The sequence below is a fragment of the Girardinichthys multiradiatus genome, chromosome 3, assembly GCF_021462225.1.
Source record: "Girardinichthys multiradiatus isolate DD_20200921_A chromosome 3, DD_fGirMul_XY1, whole genome shotgun sequence".
Classification (NCBI taxonomy): Eukaryota; Metazoa; Chordata; class Actinopteri; order Cyprinodontiformes; family Goodeidae; genus Girardinichthys; species Girardinichthys multiradiatus.
The window spans coordinates 11,510,438-11,525,378 of record NC_061796.1 but is presented as its reverse complement, the minus strand read 5'-3'; the positions used below and the strand labels follow the sequence as shown (position 1 = coordinate 11,525,378).

The window sequence follows — 14,941 nt, the reverse complement described above, 5'->3', positions numbered from 1 at the left end:
AAACACTCATAAACACAGTTTGACACAGTGTATTTCCATTCTGTCATGCAAGAAACAGGAAGAGGAAGCAGAGCTTCCTGTGAAAGAATGGGTGGAGGTGGCCATAGTCACTCTGAGTTAACCTGACTGTGTGCATGTGCATGTAGGCATAGTGTGATAATATGTGCAAGAACACAGCATTTCCATCTATCTATTTTCAGGGTTTAGTTGTTGATTTTAACCTGAGTTACCTGTGGGTGGAGGCTAACCATGTTGCTGGGGCCCCATGTGTCACTGACAGCAGTTTGTTTCTTGAGACTTTAGGCCACTAAGCTGTGTTTCTGGCTCTCCCCTGACTATAATTTTATTTAATGTGGAAAAGTTGCTGCAGTTTGAATTAGAGGTAATTATGAGGTCATACCTCCTCCTAGAACAAACCAGAGCCTGATTCAGACTTGGTTTATTGCTGATTTATAAAAAAGTCGAGTAAAAAATTTGAGTTAAAGGTTAATGGAAGTAAGGTAACTGGACACAAAGAAAACTCTAATAACAAAACACAGACAAGGAGCAGTGTACTTTTTGTGGCAGAACATGATACCATAAGAATGCAGATGACACATCCATATGTCCTCAGCTATATTTATTACTTGTCAGCACAGCTTTACAGACCAAGGTGGCAGAGATGTGAATGTAGAGCTGAGCCACAGAGTGCAGCGTTCCACTGTGGGACCGGCATAGAGGCAATAATCTGGGTCAATATTGGGAACTGCTCCATGATGGGGCATGACAATGCAAAGTCTAGTTAGGGCTTTGTTAAAAAGAATATTATGAGAAGGAGTAACAGAAAAAAAAAATATTGTTGCAAAAAAGTATGAAGTATTGTATGATGGTTGCACAGAGATGAGAGGTTTTTTTTCCATTATTCCAGTCATCCATTGATAGTAATCAGGATAGTTTTAACCATATGCAATGGATCTCTACAGTCTCCACATGCCCGTAACAAATTGAAACCGTGATAAATCACTTTTTTTCACAATTGTTTTTACCAAATAACCTGATTTTTTTTAACAGTTTTGTTTATCTTTCAGTAGAAACATTGAAAATAAATGCTAGATTATATGCGCAAAGTGTATTGAAAGGAACACATCACATAAACCTGGCGTTTTAACAGGGAAGAGCAGACGTTTAAGAGCCACTTTGTAAATACATGCATGTATGTGTGCACAGAAAAAAAACAGACTGACTCTTACCATGCAGTTCATAGCAAAGTGGTTGTGCTGTGTCTGCAGCTCCACAGCATGCTGGTGGTTCCCTCCAATCTCAGTGTAGCTGGTCAGAAAAAGCCCCTTGTTGTGCATGATCCAATCGAACATCTACAAATGCAAGCCGTGGAGAGAAGGAAAACTGTTCTTCAGAAGATCCATTTCAAATAAAAAGCTTTTTCATCTTATGCTGAGTAACAACAACAGCAAGAACAAGAGGAGCCTGCTGCAGGGGGTCTGTAATTACTCAAAACCTTTCATCTGTCATCTAAGCACTAATTTCTACAGGCAAGTCATCTTTAAGCTTGGTTGTTATACATTAATAGAAAACAAAAAAACACTAGTTGTGTTTGTTTCCTGCCAAGTTCTTCACAATTAAAGTGTGAAGGTGTATTTTATATGTGTGGTTAATGAACAATGTGCCAAAGCACATCAGACACTGCATGGCTTCCGTCTTTCAGCAGCTATGCAATTGTCATTTACGGACAATTATGCGGACAAATGTGGTAGTTCTATTTCCAATTTTAAAAAAAACAGCTACATCTGAAATATCTTAAAATTGACAAACGTTTAATATCGTTCCCTATTTTTTTCTTCTTCATATTCAACACAAATCAGACTTTGCTTTTCATATCCAGATATTCCAGAGGAAACTGCTCAAGCTTTCTTGGTTTTTATGTAGGCATCTCCACTTTGTAATTTTTAGATCTTGCAATGCATCTTCTAAAGGATTAAGATTCGGGATCCTGGAAGGATGTTTTTTTTGTCTCAATTATTCTTAAATGTCTTTCATATGTTTGAGAGAATAACCTGTTGAAAGACCCATGACCTGCAACTGAGACTGAGCTTTCTGATTCTGGACAGCATGTTTTACTCTAGGATGACCTGGTAGTCTTCAGAGTTCTTCATGCCCTACAGAGGTTTATAGTTCTCCTAGCCAGAAACCGCAAATCAGCCCTAAAACAAAGCCCATAATGTCCCTGTTTCACACTTGGCATATTTTCTTCTTCATTTAAAGATTTATTTTTGATTCTATGAATAGATAGCTTATGTAATATGTAATAGCCCAAAATGCCCAAGTCAGTCCAAAATATATCCTCCCAGAAACTTTGGGGCTTGCCAAGATGATTTCTGGGGACCAGAAAGGTATTTTTTCTGTCATTGGTGGAGCCGTATAGCTCCATGAAAACCATTGTGGTTCATAATAGAAAAAGTGATGTGGTCAGATAGTGACAAACCTTCCATGGTTTCGTTGCCTCTTTTTTTATTGTCTGCATGAACCACCTGATCAACCTTAAGTTGCATTTCCTCTTCCACATACTGCGAGGTCGCTTACAGTACCATAGACAAAACCTTAAAATTATAACGGCAGCTGTGGTCACAAGACCATAAAACTGCTTGAGACGGTATTGTGGCTTTTACTTTGAACAAAAATATCAATAATATTTTTGATTTGCTCAGACAGCCTTTCTTTGTCTGGTCCATATCTACTGTGGTTCACACAATGATACCAAAGCACCCAGTACTACACTTGTTAGCTTTAAGAAGGCTTTATGGCTGCTGAAAAGCTTGAAGGCATCTTTGATACAAATTCCATTGCAACACCTAGTTAAAAACATAACTATAATGCAATCACTAATAGTCTCTTTATTATTTGTCCATAACATTTTAGCTCCTTTTAAAATAAAAACCTAATCATTTAATTTTATGCTTTTAGCTGTTAACCTTATGACATACTAAAGGCATACAGGTAGACAATGAATTTAATCACTATCAAGGAAAAATGAATGAGCTATAAAGGTACAAACAAAATATGCTTGTCTGTATCCACATAGAAAAAATGTGTGTAAAGCAGGCAAAAAATCAATTAGGATTAACTAAACAGTTTTTTTTTTTTTTTTTTGTCTTTGCACAGCATGCAGCAGGTGTGAGATACAGAAAAATTAAAGTAGAATGGTCTGACCTTCTCAGCGTCCTGCTCAAACAGCCGCAGCTGGAAACACTGGTCCAGCTTCAGCTTCCTCATGTGCCACAGTTGCTGCAGATTCTGCCGTGTCCCATGCAGCTTATCCAACAAAGCCGTCACTTTAGCTACCAGATTGTGTGCATCTGCATGCGTGTGAAGACCAAGATGGTGGTCATTAGAGTCTCCGCTGGCTCCAACGCCGCGGTTACTGTAACCTCCTTCACCTATACCCCCGACCCCTGCAGTCTGTGACTGTAGCCTCTGAAGCAGTCTTCGACCTTGCGTATCAAGCTCCTCTATTGACGCCTTTGTGGCCCTTTTCTTCAGTGCAGCATGCTCCTCCATAAGCCGCCGGGCCCCCTCCAAGTCTCGTGGGAGATCGCGCTGGGACAAGGTTTCCTGGAGCTCTTCGAGGCGCACCAACGCTCGTGCTGCGTCACTGGCAAAGGTCTCGAAAGAGAGCCGCACCTGGAGTGAAAGTTTCTAAACTGGAAATTCAATTGTACCAAAGCAGATCTTACCTAAATTAAAAAAGCTGATTCTAAAAGTTTAAACCGATGATTAGATACATCTGCCGCAGAACTGAAATAAAACAGGAAGGGAAAGCATCGCAACCTCAATCCAGTCATCGTGGTTGTACTCTAAGCTGCCATCGAAGTCAGCTGTGAGCTGGGAAGGGTCAACAATCTTGGTTAAACCCTCTAAGGACACCATCACCGTCTGTGGAAAGTTAGCAGATGTGGGACAGATAAAATAAGATAAGAAAACAGGCATTAAAAACAGAAAATGAAAGAGTCTGAGAATAAACCAAGGGAAATAAACAACAAATGAGATAAAAAAAAAAAAACTTGCTGGAATTTAAATGGATATTGTCTCTGTTCTAACATGTTAACTTTTTAAAACATCTCCTCAACATTAAATAAACATTTCAAAGGAAAAAGTGCAGCTTCATATCTGAATTGTTTAAATAGGTGTGGTGAAAAAACACAAGAAAATATATTTATGTTATTATTAATAAAACTGAAACCCAGGAATATAAACTAACAGGAAGTGAAAACAGAAAGTGCTGGATTTAATGGATAAAGGCAGACATAACAAAAACACCTTAGAAATGGGCAGATTTTGAACTGGGGCTGATATCGTATTTTGTTTTGAATGTAAACAGCCATATCTAAGAAAATATTCACATTAATTATACTGTTACCAAAAAGGCAGATATTTGAACCCTTTCAAGGAGGTGCTCATAAATTCTGAATTAATAAAATGTACAAGGAACAAGTGAATTTCCCTCAGTGTAAATGTCTCTACAATTAATTACAGTTGGTTTTATCTACTTATAAACTAAAGGGCAGCTGGGATTTGCAGAGAAAACATCTTGCACTTCACTAACAATCAGCAGCAGTTGTGAAAACTTAACAGGATTACATGTTGAGTCCATATTGATTATCTCCCTCTAGTCCTGAACTTTGCTGTCAGTCTGAGAGAATTGAACCGACAGCCTCCTGTTTGACCGTGGGCTACTCCTGACAGTACATTGCAGGAAACACAAAAACGGACCACTCCAAAAGTATAAAAGTAAAGTTACAATGAAATTCTTTGCATGTCCCATTTATCAGGGTTCTGTGGTAACTGGGTCAGAACTAAAAATACCAGCTACACATGGTCACATGGGACAGAACAGTGCCGCTGTCAGTGCAGCAGTCCAATTAGAGGCTTTAAAGAGAGGCTCATTATTTTCAAACTGACAAGAATAACTTTTTGGTTTTCAAAAAAATACTAAATAGTGATTGATGAGAACTACAACTATGTTTGTATGTTCTGAAAAAGAATTATGAAAAAAAATCATACAATCGATACACACATAAAGGACAATAACAACAGGTAATTAACTAGCTTGCAAAAAACCTAGGGACTACATTATGGTTATTGTTAAAGGATTGCTTTTTGGTGTTGATAATAAAGCATCACTTACCTCAAATTCAAACTTAGAGCTGCCAAAGTTGGTCCTCTGCTTCTGCCAGAAGTTGTCTGGCTTGATGATAAGAGCAACGTGGATGCAAGAAGGGAAAGATTCCTGCAGGATCTTCAGCAGTGGTTTGATGCTGTCCCACTTAGAACCACGCATGTCCACAATGACAGTGAAGCCATGTCGGGCCACCTCCTCACTGCAGAATAAATTGCAAAACAAAAGCCAGATTATCTTGTAAATTACCACGATAAAAAATATTACTGATAGTAGAAACAAGAAAGAAGAATGCGAATATAATCCCACAAAAAATGTTTTGTAAAAGGTTTGTTATAGCTGCAAATATGTAAGTGATCCTGTCCTCCACTGCAAGTGGAGAAGGAAAGAAGGTCAGTAAAAACATTCGAGCATTGAAATTTCCACAGCTACTCACCAGGAGTCATGCTGCCATACCAACCCATAAAAGGTTATTTCTTAGCATTAAAGATCTGAATGTGTCTAGCTGTAACACAGAAACAGACACAGGCCCTCCTGCTCTATCTCACTCTGACCTCACTCTGAAAACAGAGCAGCGGCCAAATGGGGAGAGAAAACAGAGCAGAGAGAAAAGGGAGAGGAGAGCAGGAGAGAGAGAATGAGCTGACATGGAAGAGAGGGTGCAGGAAAAAAACAGCAGCAGAGTGAGGATAGAGGAAGAGGAATGAAGCTGGGGAGAAAAATATATCACCTCTCTGAGTAACTACACCTCTCTGTTCTTAACTGGTCTGTCACCTCACATGATTTTATTTAACCAGAGATGTACAGAACAACCATCTGGTGACTGGAACTGTCCAATTGTATGCTTCACTGGTTCTGATCTGTGATCAGCCTGTCAAAAATGTAAAATTCAATATGTTTTTCGATCAGCAACCCACCATACATGAGCCCTACCACGTTGCACTGCCACCAACATTATTCGGTCTGGAAGTTGTCACTGAGTGAAGAAGCTTCTAGAAACTGTACTTTGTATGGAGCATTAAGGCTGTTTATTCAAGCTGCAATGACAGGGAGTTAGAAGTCAGCAAATAACAAAAAGCTGAACGTATTACAGCAAAGCTTCTCTGTTTTATTATTTTGAACAGTGCAATGCTGCAGGGACACAACAATGCTGAAGAAAATAAAAGTTGTTTCACACACATGCGGAAGCAGAATCTCTGGTCTTGCAATAAAGGATCATAGAAATGGTTCTTAAGATTCCTGTATAATTACAACAAATACATGGATTTAACAATCGAACCAATCTAGGAGCTTTTAGAGCGTATTTCTCTCAAATATTTTGAGATGATCTTGTAGAAAACCAATTATATTGTGATATGATGCACATTACATTTACAATTTGTGTCCAAAAGGAAGCAAGAAGTTAGTGACTTATAATCTGCCTTGTAAAGGAGTAGATAGTTACTCCTTTAGCTACAGCATAAGGTGTAATTGGTTTCAGTTGTTTTATTTATAGAAGCCCCTCTTTTTTACTGTATTGATTGTTTTCCTGTGATGCAGACAGTTTTATTTTACAATAAATGTTTTTATGAATGTTAAGTTTTAGTTTATCCAAAAATTGGAAAAAATGGCTAAAATCTGTATCAGCAGGTGGAAGGTGTGAGTGGAAATTGCCTCTAAAATCTGTGCATCTCTGCTCTTACTTTTTCTATTCTTCTTCTAAACCGTGAGGTATGTGTTTACACAACCATACAATGCACCAAATAATGAATTTGGGACAGTAAGTTCTACTGACACATGGCAAAAATGTTGGTAGTCCATCTTAAAACAAGCTTTAAATATTTCCCACCAATTTAGATAAAATGAAAGAATACAAAATAAGAAGCTAATTACGTTGAAGAAGTCAGTATTTTCTCTTATTTCTTTCAAATATTGCATCCCCAAAATGTAACTATTACATTTTGGACTGTACTGGAGGAAAACATTGGTTCTCAAGATCCATGGCTCTATTTTAGATGTTCCCCCTGCCTCTTCAATACACTTGGTTTAGATTAAATGTCATTAAAAGGCTTATGTTACACTTGATCATGTACTCAGGAAGAAATAGGACCTTTAAAATCAGGAGTGTTAGGTAAGGAATGTGTCTAAAACTATCAGGGCAGCAAATTAACACAGCAAACACTGAGTTAAAGTAGTCTACCTATAGGCTTTTATGCACCCGTGTAAAAGCTGAAACACTTACTAAACCGAACACTAAACAGCTATTGTTTTGCCTCTGGTGCCTTAGAAAAATATCAAAGTAGTCAACCTAAACACTGTTTTTGCTGCAACTAATTTGAACCTCTCACCTCCAGACAAGTGTCAGAAATACTAGGGTGAGAAAGACTCAAAAGCACTTGACCTGCAAAGCGCTAGAAAGTGTGGTACAGGGAAGATTAAAGGCTACAGAACAGAGTGCAAGCTGCAACTCCAAGCTAATCACAAGTGAGTCCAAACAGAACAGCCTGGAGCTATGCACTAAAGGTGCCTTATGAGCTCCATGTAAGCTCACAGTGCAGCTCTGCATGTTATTTCTGTGGCTACAAAGGAGCAGGAAAGGAAAGGAAAACCTGTATATATGAAAAACTATATAAAATATATATACAAAATATATAAGTGATACAATGTTGAATTGCTACAAAAACAGACTCAAATAGAAGGCGTCATTGAGGTTAGACTAGTTTTTCTACAAAGCTGATGGGTAATTAAAGACGGACATTGAGAGCCTAGTGTAGGGACCAAGACAATCTAAACCAAAACCATTCCAACTTGTTTACAGCCTCATGTTATTGTTTTAAAATATTTAAAGGTGTGTGTTGTGTGTGTACATGGGGGAAACTGAGGTGTTTGCTTCATTAAAAAGAAATTGCTCACTTTTATCAAATTAGTTAACACTGGGTGCTTTTTCTTTGTAGGCAAATAAGCAACAGAAAATGATCTTGCTGCAATTTGTTCTGTTACCAATTCAATGAGTTGCCAAGTTGGTTATGAACTGATGTTCTGTGACAAATGAATATGTTTTGTAGCTGAAGGACCAAACAGGACAGACCCCACTGGATTTGATCTCTTTGTTGTGGGAGACTAAACCAACCGCAGGCCTATGTAGAAAATACAGTTTTCTTTCAAATAGCATTTGACAGTGTGTGTGCTTCCCTGACTTTATCTTTCAATACCACACTGATACTGAAAATAAGTCATTTTCCTGCAGTAACAGCTTCCACACTCAATAGTGTTTTTGTCAGTGTGAAATGGTGCGTTGTAGGTATCACGGCGTTACAAAATAACGGCATTAGTAACTGCGTTACTTTTTGGTAACGGAGTAATCTAACTAATTACATTTCTCATTTTTGTAATGCCATTATGATGTTTACAATGCAACGTGATGTGTTAAGACAACTCAATAAACGGGGTTTAATAAGAGCAGAGTCTGCTGCTGTGGAGAGATCCGCTTTTCTCCCCGCAGTGAGTGTTTTTTAAAGCTCTTTCAGGAGAAAGTAGGAGGTGGGCATGGACAAATAGTGGCATACGTGACACAGATTGGCTGAGAAGGCATCAGGTAGGCTGGTTTTCACCACACAGACAGAGTAAACCAACAGCAAGAGAGAAACAGGATGACGAAGGGGAGTTCGACAGCGTTTGAAAGTTGGAAGTTTAGGTAATATTTCACGTTCGCTGAAGTTAAAGGCAAAAATGTGCCTGTGATTTGCAAGATTTGCAAATAAGTTATCTACGTCTGTGACCAGCAACTCCAACCTGATGAAGCACCTTGCTTCATCTCACCCTTCCACAACACTTGTGGCTAACAACCCAAACCCTGCTGCGGCCAGTGCCAGCTCCGACAGTCCTACAAGGTGCAAACAGAAAAGGCTTGATTTTTCTGGTCAGCAACTTGATTTTAGATTCTAAAAAGTAACTCAATAGTTCCTTTGCCTAATAACTGGTTACTTTGATAGCGCAGTAACTAAAGTTACTAAAACTATAACTAGAAACTAAAACTAGTTCAATTTTTTTACAACCAACACTGGTTGTAGGGGGTGGGAAGAAGATAATTAGTGATGTGTCAAGAGCTGACAGGTAAGAATTGATTTGGAAATCAGTTCATTCTCTGTCACATTTTTATCATTTTAATGTTTAGATATTGATGTTAATAGGAAGGTGGTGGTTAATAGGAAGGAGGAAGGCGGTGGAACTCGAAAGTCCACAAGTGCATCACCTGGAAAGTTTATGACGAACACCTAACAAAGTTACATGCATCGCACCCAGTACTGAAACATGTTGTATCCTAAATTGTAACTGAATCAAATCATGAAGTAACCCCTATTGCAGAATATACAGTGAAAATGCCCAGTATTTGATTTACTGACCCATTATTCATCAGCTAATAATTGAACCGGTTGATTTCTGGGTGCCTCTCTACTCATGAATGGATTCGGACATATATTTAATCAACATATAAAGAAGCTACAACCCTCTCAAGCAAAAGCAAAATTATTTACTCAAAGCCAGCTGAGTCCTTTCTCAAAACACCGTGTTGATTTAGAGGTATAATTTTTGGCCTATAGAGTCTGTAAGGTTTGAAGAAAACATACCGTTAATCAGTCCTGGTTATCCTGTGTATTACAGTAAAGGGAAATGCTGACAATATTTTAGGTCTAGAAGGTCTTCTTTCATACAAATAAAGTCAGAACAACATCAGGAAAACCAAACTAAAACAAAATACATTTTTAATCATTTGTATTTGTCCACAGTTTGCGCTAATATCTATCTTCCACCTATGTGAAACAACCTATGTGTACTGTATGTGTTTATGTGTATGCTACCTACCTTGGAATAGTAGCCAGGTACGCTACAAGCCTGCGCAGGTCATCAGGTCGTATTCGGTCATGGTTGCTCCGTGCTGGAAAAGTAAGAATTGGACCTCCACGTCTATCTCTGCCACCTTTGAACGGGATGATAAAACCGGCAAATTACATCAAATTTAATAATGCCAGGAGTTATAACTTGGATACTTTTCAGGGTCATTTCTGTCCCAAGGAAGCTAAAATGAACTGGAAACTAAACAAGCTAAGCTAAACAGAGTTAAACTAGTACTTATATTTTGCTAGTAAAGAAAACAGACTTCAATAACTCCAGAAATATGAATTGACATCTAGACTAAGAGCAGGAGTGTTGGTTTCTGTTTGTATCAGAACCATCTGTTAATATGTCAGCAGTTAGTCACCGCCATGCTCAGTCAAACTACAGCACCAAGGGTCAAATTAGTCTCATAATAACACAACAGTATCTTAGTCACGCTGCACGTTTAAAAACAGCAAAATTAAGTCAATGCCATTTAAAACCAAGCCACAAAGTGTAGTAGGAACAGACATTCCTTTTATAAAATCAGTCCTATCCTGCCCTTATAGTTGATTTTCTTTTTCTCTCACCCACCCTCTTTGGATTCAAACTGACCTTACAGATAATGACCCTACTATACGTGCTTGAACAACACTGGAGTAAACCAGTACTAAATACATTACTTAGCGATTTTGCCTGTTTTAAAAACCCAAGCCTTAACTAGATGATGCAACCTAGTTATTTATTTCAAACTTTTATTGAATGTAACAGCAGATATTTACAGCAATATTTACTTATATACAAAATTCACATGCTCAAAAGAGTGCAGACAGAAGTAGAAAGCTATTTTAAGAAAACATATTTAATTTCATACAAAACTAGTAATCCAAAACTACAACAAAAAAGGGACAAACACAACCCAAAAAGAAAAAGTGCTTACCATAAACCCCAATGACTATCTTCTTAAGACAACAATACAATGTACAGGGATATAAAACATAATAATGATAGTAATATTTAATAATAATTACTTAAGTTTTATATTAATCTGTGATCATCTTTTTATACTGAGTTTTAAACTGGTTTATGTTTGGACATTGCTTAAGCTCCACATTACGACTGGTTTAAAGCTTCCCCCCACAGACAGACATACAGAAACTTTATCTTGTTGTTCTAATCATGTGTTTGATATTGACATGTACCTGTTAACTCATGAACCTCTTTCCTTCTTAAGTTTTAATAATCTTGATTGTATGAATAGTGGGTTCGTAGGATCTAGGTACAGAGCCTTGTTAATTACTCTATACTCTTTTTTGAAGTATGAGTAACTGAAGTGTTCTTTTGTAGTTGTTTCCCCAAACCTCTGCGCAATAACTTAAATATGGTAAAACTACAGTACGGAAATGCATGCTTTTTCATCTGACACACGTCTGGCTTTGTGCAATATAGAAATATTTTTGGATATATTACTTTGAACAGATCCCAGGTTTCTAGTTCAGTTTCTCGTCAATAATAACAACAAGAAATTTGACTTTGTGTACCATTTCAACATGCACTTCATTTAGCTGTATTTTCAGTTCCTTGTTCATTTTATAGCTCCCAAACAGCATTATTTTTCACATGTAATTGCATAACATCACATATTTTGCATTTGCCATTTAAAGAATTTAGGACCCAAAACTGCCCGGAACCCCACAAGCTACGTTCAAACTGCCACTTAAATAACTTTTAATCCGTTGCCTAATCCCATAGCGTTCATAACAGTAAATCATGATTTATAGTGTCAAAAGCTTTTTTAATATCAACAAACACCCCAGCAGCGATTTTCCTATTATTTCCTATTACCAACAATGTCTTCTATTGATTCCAGTATGGCTGGTGCTGTTGATCATTTTGATCTGGAATCATACTGCCGTTCAGTAATTCATTTCTATTTTTCTATGAATGTTTCCAGTCTTTTTAAATAGGTTTTCAAAACTTCTTGAGAACTGTGTTAACAGAGATACGGGTCTATAGTTGGAAAATTTATGTTTATCTTTATTTTTGTATATTGGGGTTACTTCGGCTATTTCATTTTATTAGGAAATGAACCAGTTTGAAATGACTGATTACTGATATATTGTAGCGGTTTTGAAATCCCCTCAAATATGTGTTTTACCAAAGACATATAACCCATAGCATAACCCTAACCCAATCTTTTATTTTTGCTTTTTTAACAGTATCAATTTCTTTTTTTTTCTGTTATTGTGCTAAGGAACATTGAGTTTGGATATGTTTCTATTAAATTATCAAACCCTTGTGCAGTGTTTGATGCTTCAGGGATGTTTTTAGACAAATCAGATCCAGGAAGAATTTATTCAAACTATGAGCTATTTCATTCATGTTGTATTTTTCAGTTCCTTTATCAATAAAATGATTAGGGTATAGTAATTTATTTGTGTAACTTTCAATAATATTATTTAGGAAGCTTCATTGCACAGTGTTAGTCTCCAACTGTCAGTGGATTACCAGCTTCTTGACTGACAGGCAACAACAAGTGAGACTTAGGAGCATCTTCTCCCACACAAGAATTATCTGCATTGCCCCCCTCTGCGTTTTTTCCCTCCACTCCTCTGCCCTCTGTACACGAATGACTGCAACTCAGTAGACCCATCTCTGAAGCACCTGAAGTTTGCAGGTGACACCACTGTTATTGATCTGAACCGGGACTCCAAATCTCCATATAGAATTGAAGTAGATCGGCTGGTCCACTGGTGTGGTCAGAATCACCAGGGAGCTTACCCCCTTAAGACTGTGGAGATGACAGTGGACTTCCAAGGAACACAGCCCCTCACCATCTTCAACGACCATATGTATGCTGTAGATTACTTCCGGTTCCGGTTGGGACCTGAGATGGTCCTAACACATAGCCAGTGTTCGGAAGAGGGCCCAGCAGAGACTGTACCTCCTGTGGCACCTCAAGAAGTACAACCAGCCACAGCAGCAGATGGCCATCTTCTACACTCCATAAATCAGTTTGATTTCCACAAAACAGGATAGCTCCAAAGTACAATGAAAAATTATGTCTGCAGAGAAGATAATCAGGGCTAGCCTTGCTTCCATCCAGGATTTGTACAGATTTAGGGTCGGGAAAAGGGCAGCTAATATCACTGCAGACCCCACACATTCTGGGGACAATCTATTCAGACTTTTACCTTCAGGTCAGCGCCACAAAGACATTCTTTCCCCAGGCTGTCTCTCTGATGAACACTTAACAGTCAGAGTGCCCAGACTGAGCGATACCATGCATATTTGCAACAATTCAACCATGACCTTCTCTTTTGTAAAAGCACTTAATATAAACAGTCAGTCAGTCATTTTCTACCGCTTATTCCATAGTGGGTCGTGGGGGAGCTGGTGCCTATCTCCAGCAGTCTATGGGCGGGAGGCGGGGTACACCCTGGACAAGTCGCCAGTCCATCGCAGGGCAACACACAAACAACCATGCACACACTCATTCATACACTTAAGGGCAATTTAGAGTGACCAATTAACCTAGCAGGCATGTCTTTGGACTCTGGGAGGAAGCCGGAGTACCCAGTGAGAACCCACGCATGCACGGGGAGAACATGCTTAATATAAACATATTTACAATAAACATTTATTTTCATTCAATTGGTCACTCTAAATTGCCCTTAGGTGTATGAATGAGTGTGTGCTTGGTTGTTTGTGTGTTGCCCTGCGATGGACTGGTGACTTGTCCAGGGTGTACCCCGCCTCTCGCCCATAGACTGCTGGAGATAGGCACCAGCTTCCCTGCGACAAAGTTTGCCAGACCTCTCTAAATAGCAGTGGCTTTAGGTTAATAAGCTCAGATGGTTGCTCTTAGTTACATGTGTTAGCTGGATTAAACAACAAGCATCTGTTTGCTAGTTGGTGGACAACTGAATCAACTAGAAGCACAAATGGCAGGGAACTGTCCCTTTAATTCATCCAACACAGAGGTCCACTTCAGAGACCAAGTGAGTCACCTCCAGGGCAAGTTCTAAAAGTAGCACTTGACACCATGGAGCTCTGTGAAAAGGTGTCAGATTTAATTGTATTGACATTGTTTAGACATATAAACTGACAATGGCAAAAGTTTTAGGTTAGGTTAACCTGTTAGGTTAATTTTAAAAACAAAAAGTAGCAAGGTGTGAATGGGGGTGGCGACTGCAATAAAGCAACATAATGTGGGGAAACATTCAATATGTGTCAATATAGTTTCCATGCTAACTCTCTGCTCCAATGTTTAACTGGGAAGCAGTGTGACGGTTAAAAGACTATAAGATTTGAGCAAGAACTTAACAGAACAGCTCAGTTTGGGTTCCGGTTAAATGCAGGTGGTTTAACATCATGTCCAATCAACTGGTGAACATTAGCAGTACATATGAGTTGATGCTGTTTGATTATTTATCTATAAAAGACAAATAAATCCTGACCCTACTGCCCCTTTGAACAACAAATGAGTGGAAATAACATCATCAGCAACAAATATTACCATGGCAGCATCAGTGACTATAGATGGGGCTCTGGCCATGAGGAGTTAACATACAGGGTTCATTGCACAATGCATAGGTTAATACAGACTTACCAATTTGGGTATAAGTGACTGCTGTTCGAAAACATTAAGTGGATACTTCACCTTACATTTTTAACAGACATCAGTGGGAAACTTGGATTTGAAATGTGAACTGCAGGGCAAGGGTAAAACTGTCATTCACATAATCATTGCTGTAAATACATTCAAAACTAAGAGGAGGATTTTGTTGATACACTCTCAAGCTATTACCATACTAGGGAAAGAGTTTGGGATCAGGCTTTGGGACACCGATCAACTAGTTTTCCTAAATATTGTTCAGAAGCCTTAATGGACTACTTATGATCCTTGAAGTAGCA

The 14,941-nt window shown here is 38.4% G+C and overlaps 1 protein-coding gene across 5 annotated transcripts in view; it reads right to left on the bottom strand.

Moving 5' to 3' along the window:
- triob (trio Rho guanine nucleotide exchange factor b) overlaps nt 1-14,941 on the bottom strand; it is a 140,058-nt gene that overhangs the window by 69,932 nt on the left and 55,185 nt on the right. For all 5 annotated transcript variants that reach the window (XM_047360312.1, XM_047360313.1, XM_047360309.1 and 2 more), the window contains 5 exons: nt 10,013-10,127; nt 5,180-5,372; nt 3,823-3,927; nt 3,205-3,675; nt 1,230-1,352 (listed from right to left, as the gene is read on the bottom strand). In XM_047360312.1, coding sequence (XP_047216268.1) covers nt 1,230-1,352; nt 3,205-3,675; nt 3,823-3,927; nt 5,180-5,372; nt 10,013-10,127 — 1,007 coding nt within the window. The remainder of the gene's footprint in view (nt 1-1,229; nt 1,353-3,204; nt 3,676-3,822; nt 3,928-5,179; nt 5,373-10,012; nt 10,128-14,941) is intronic.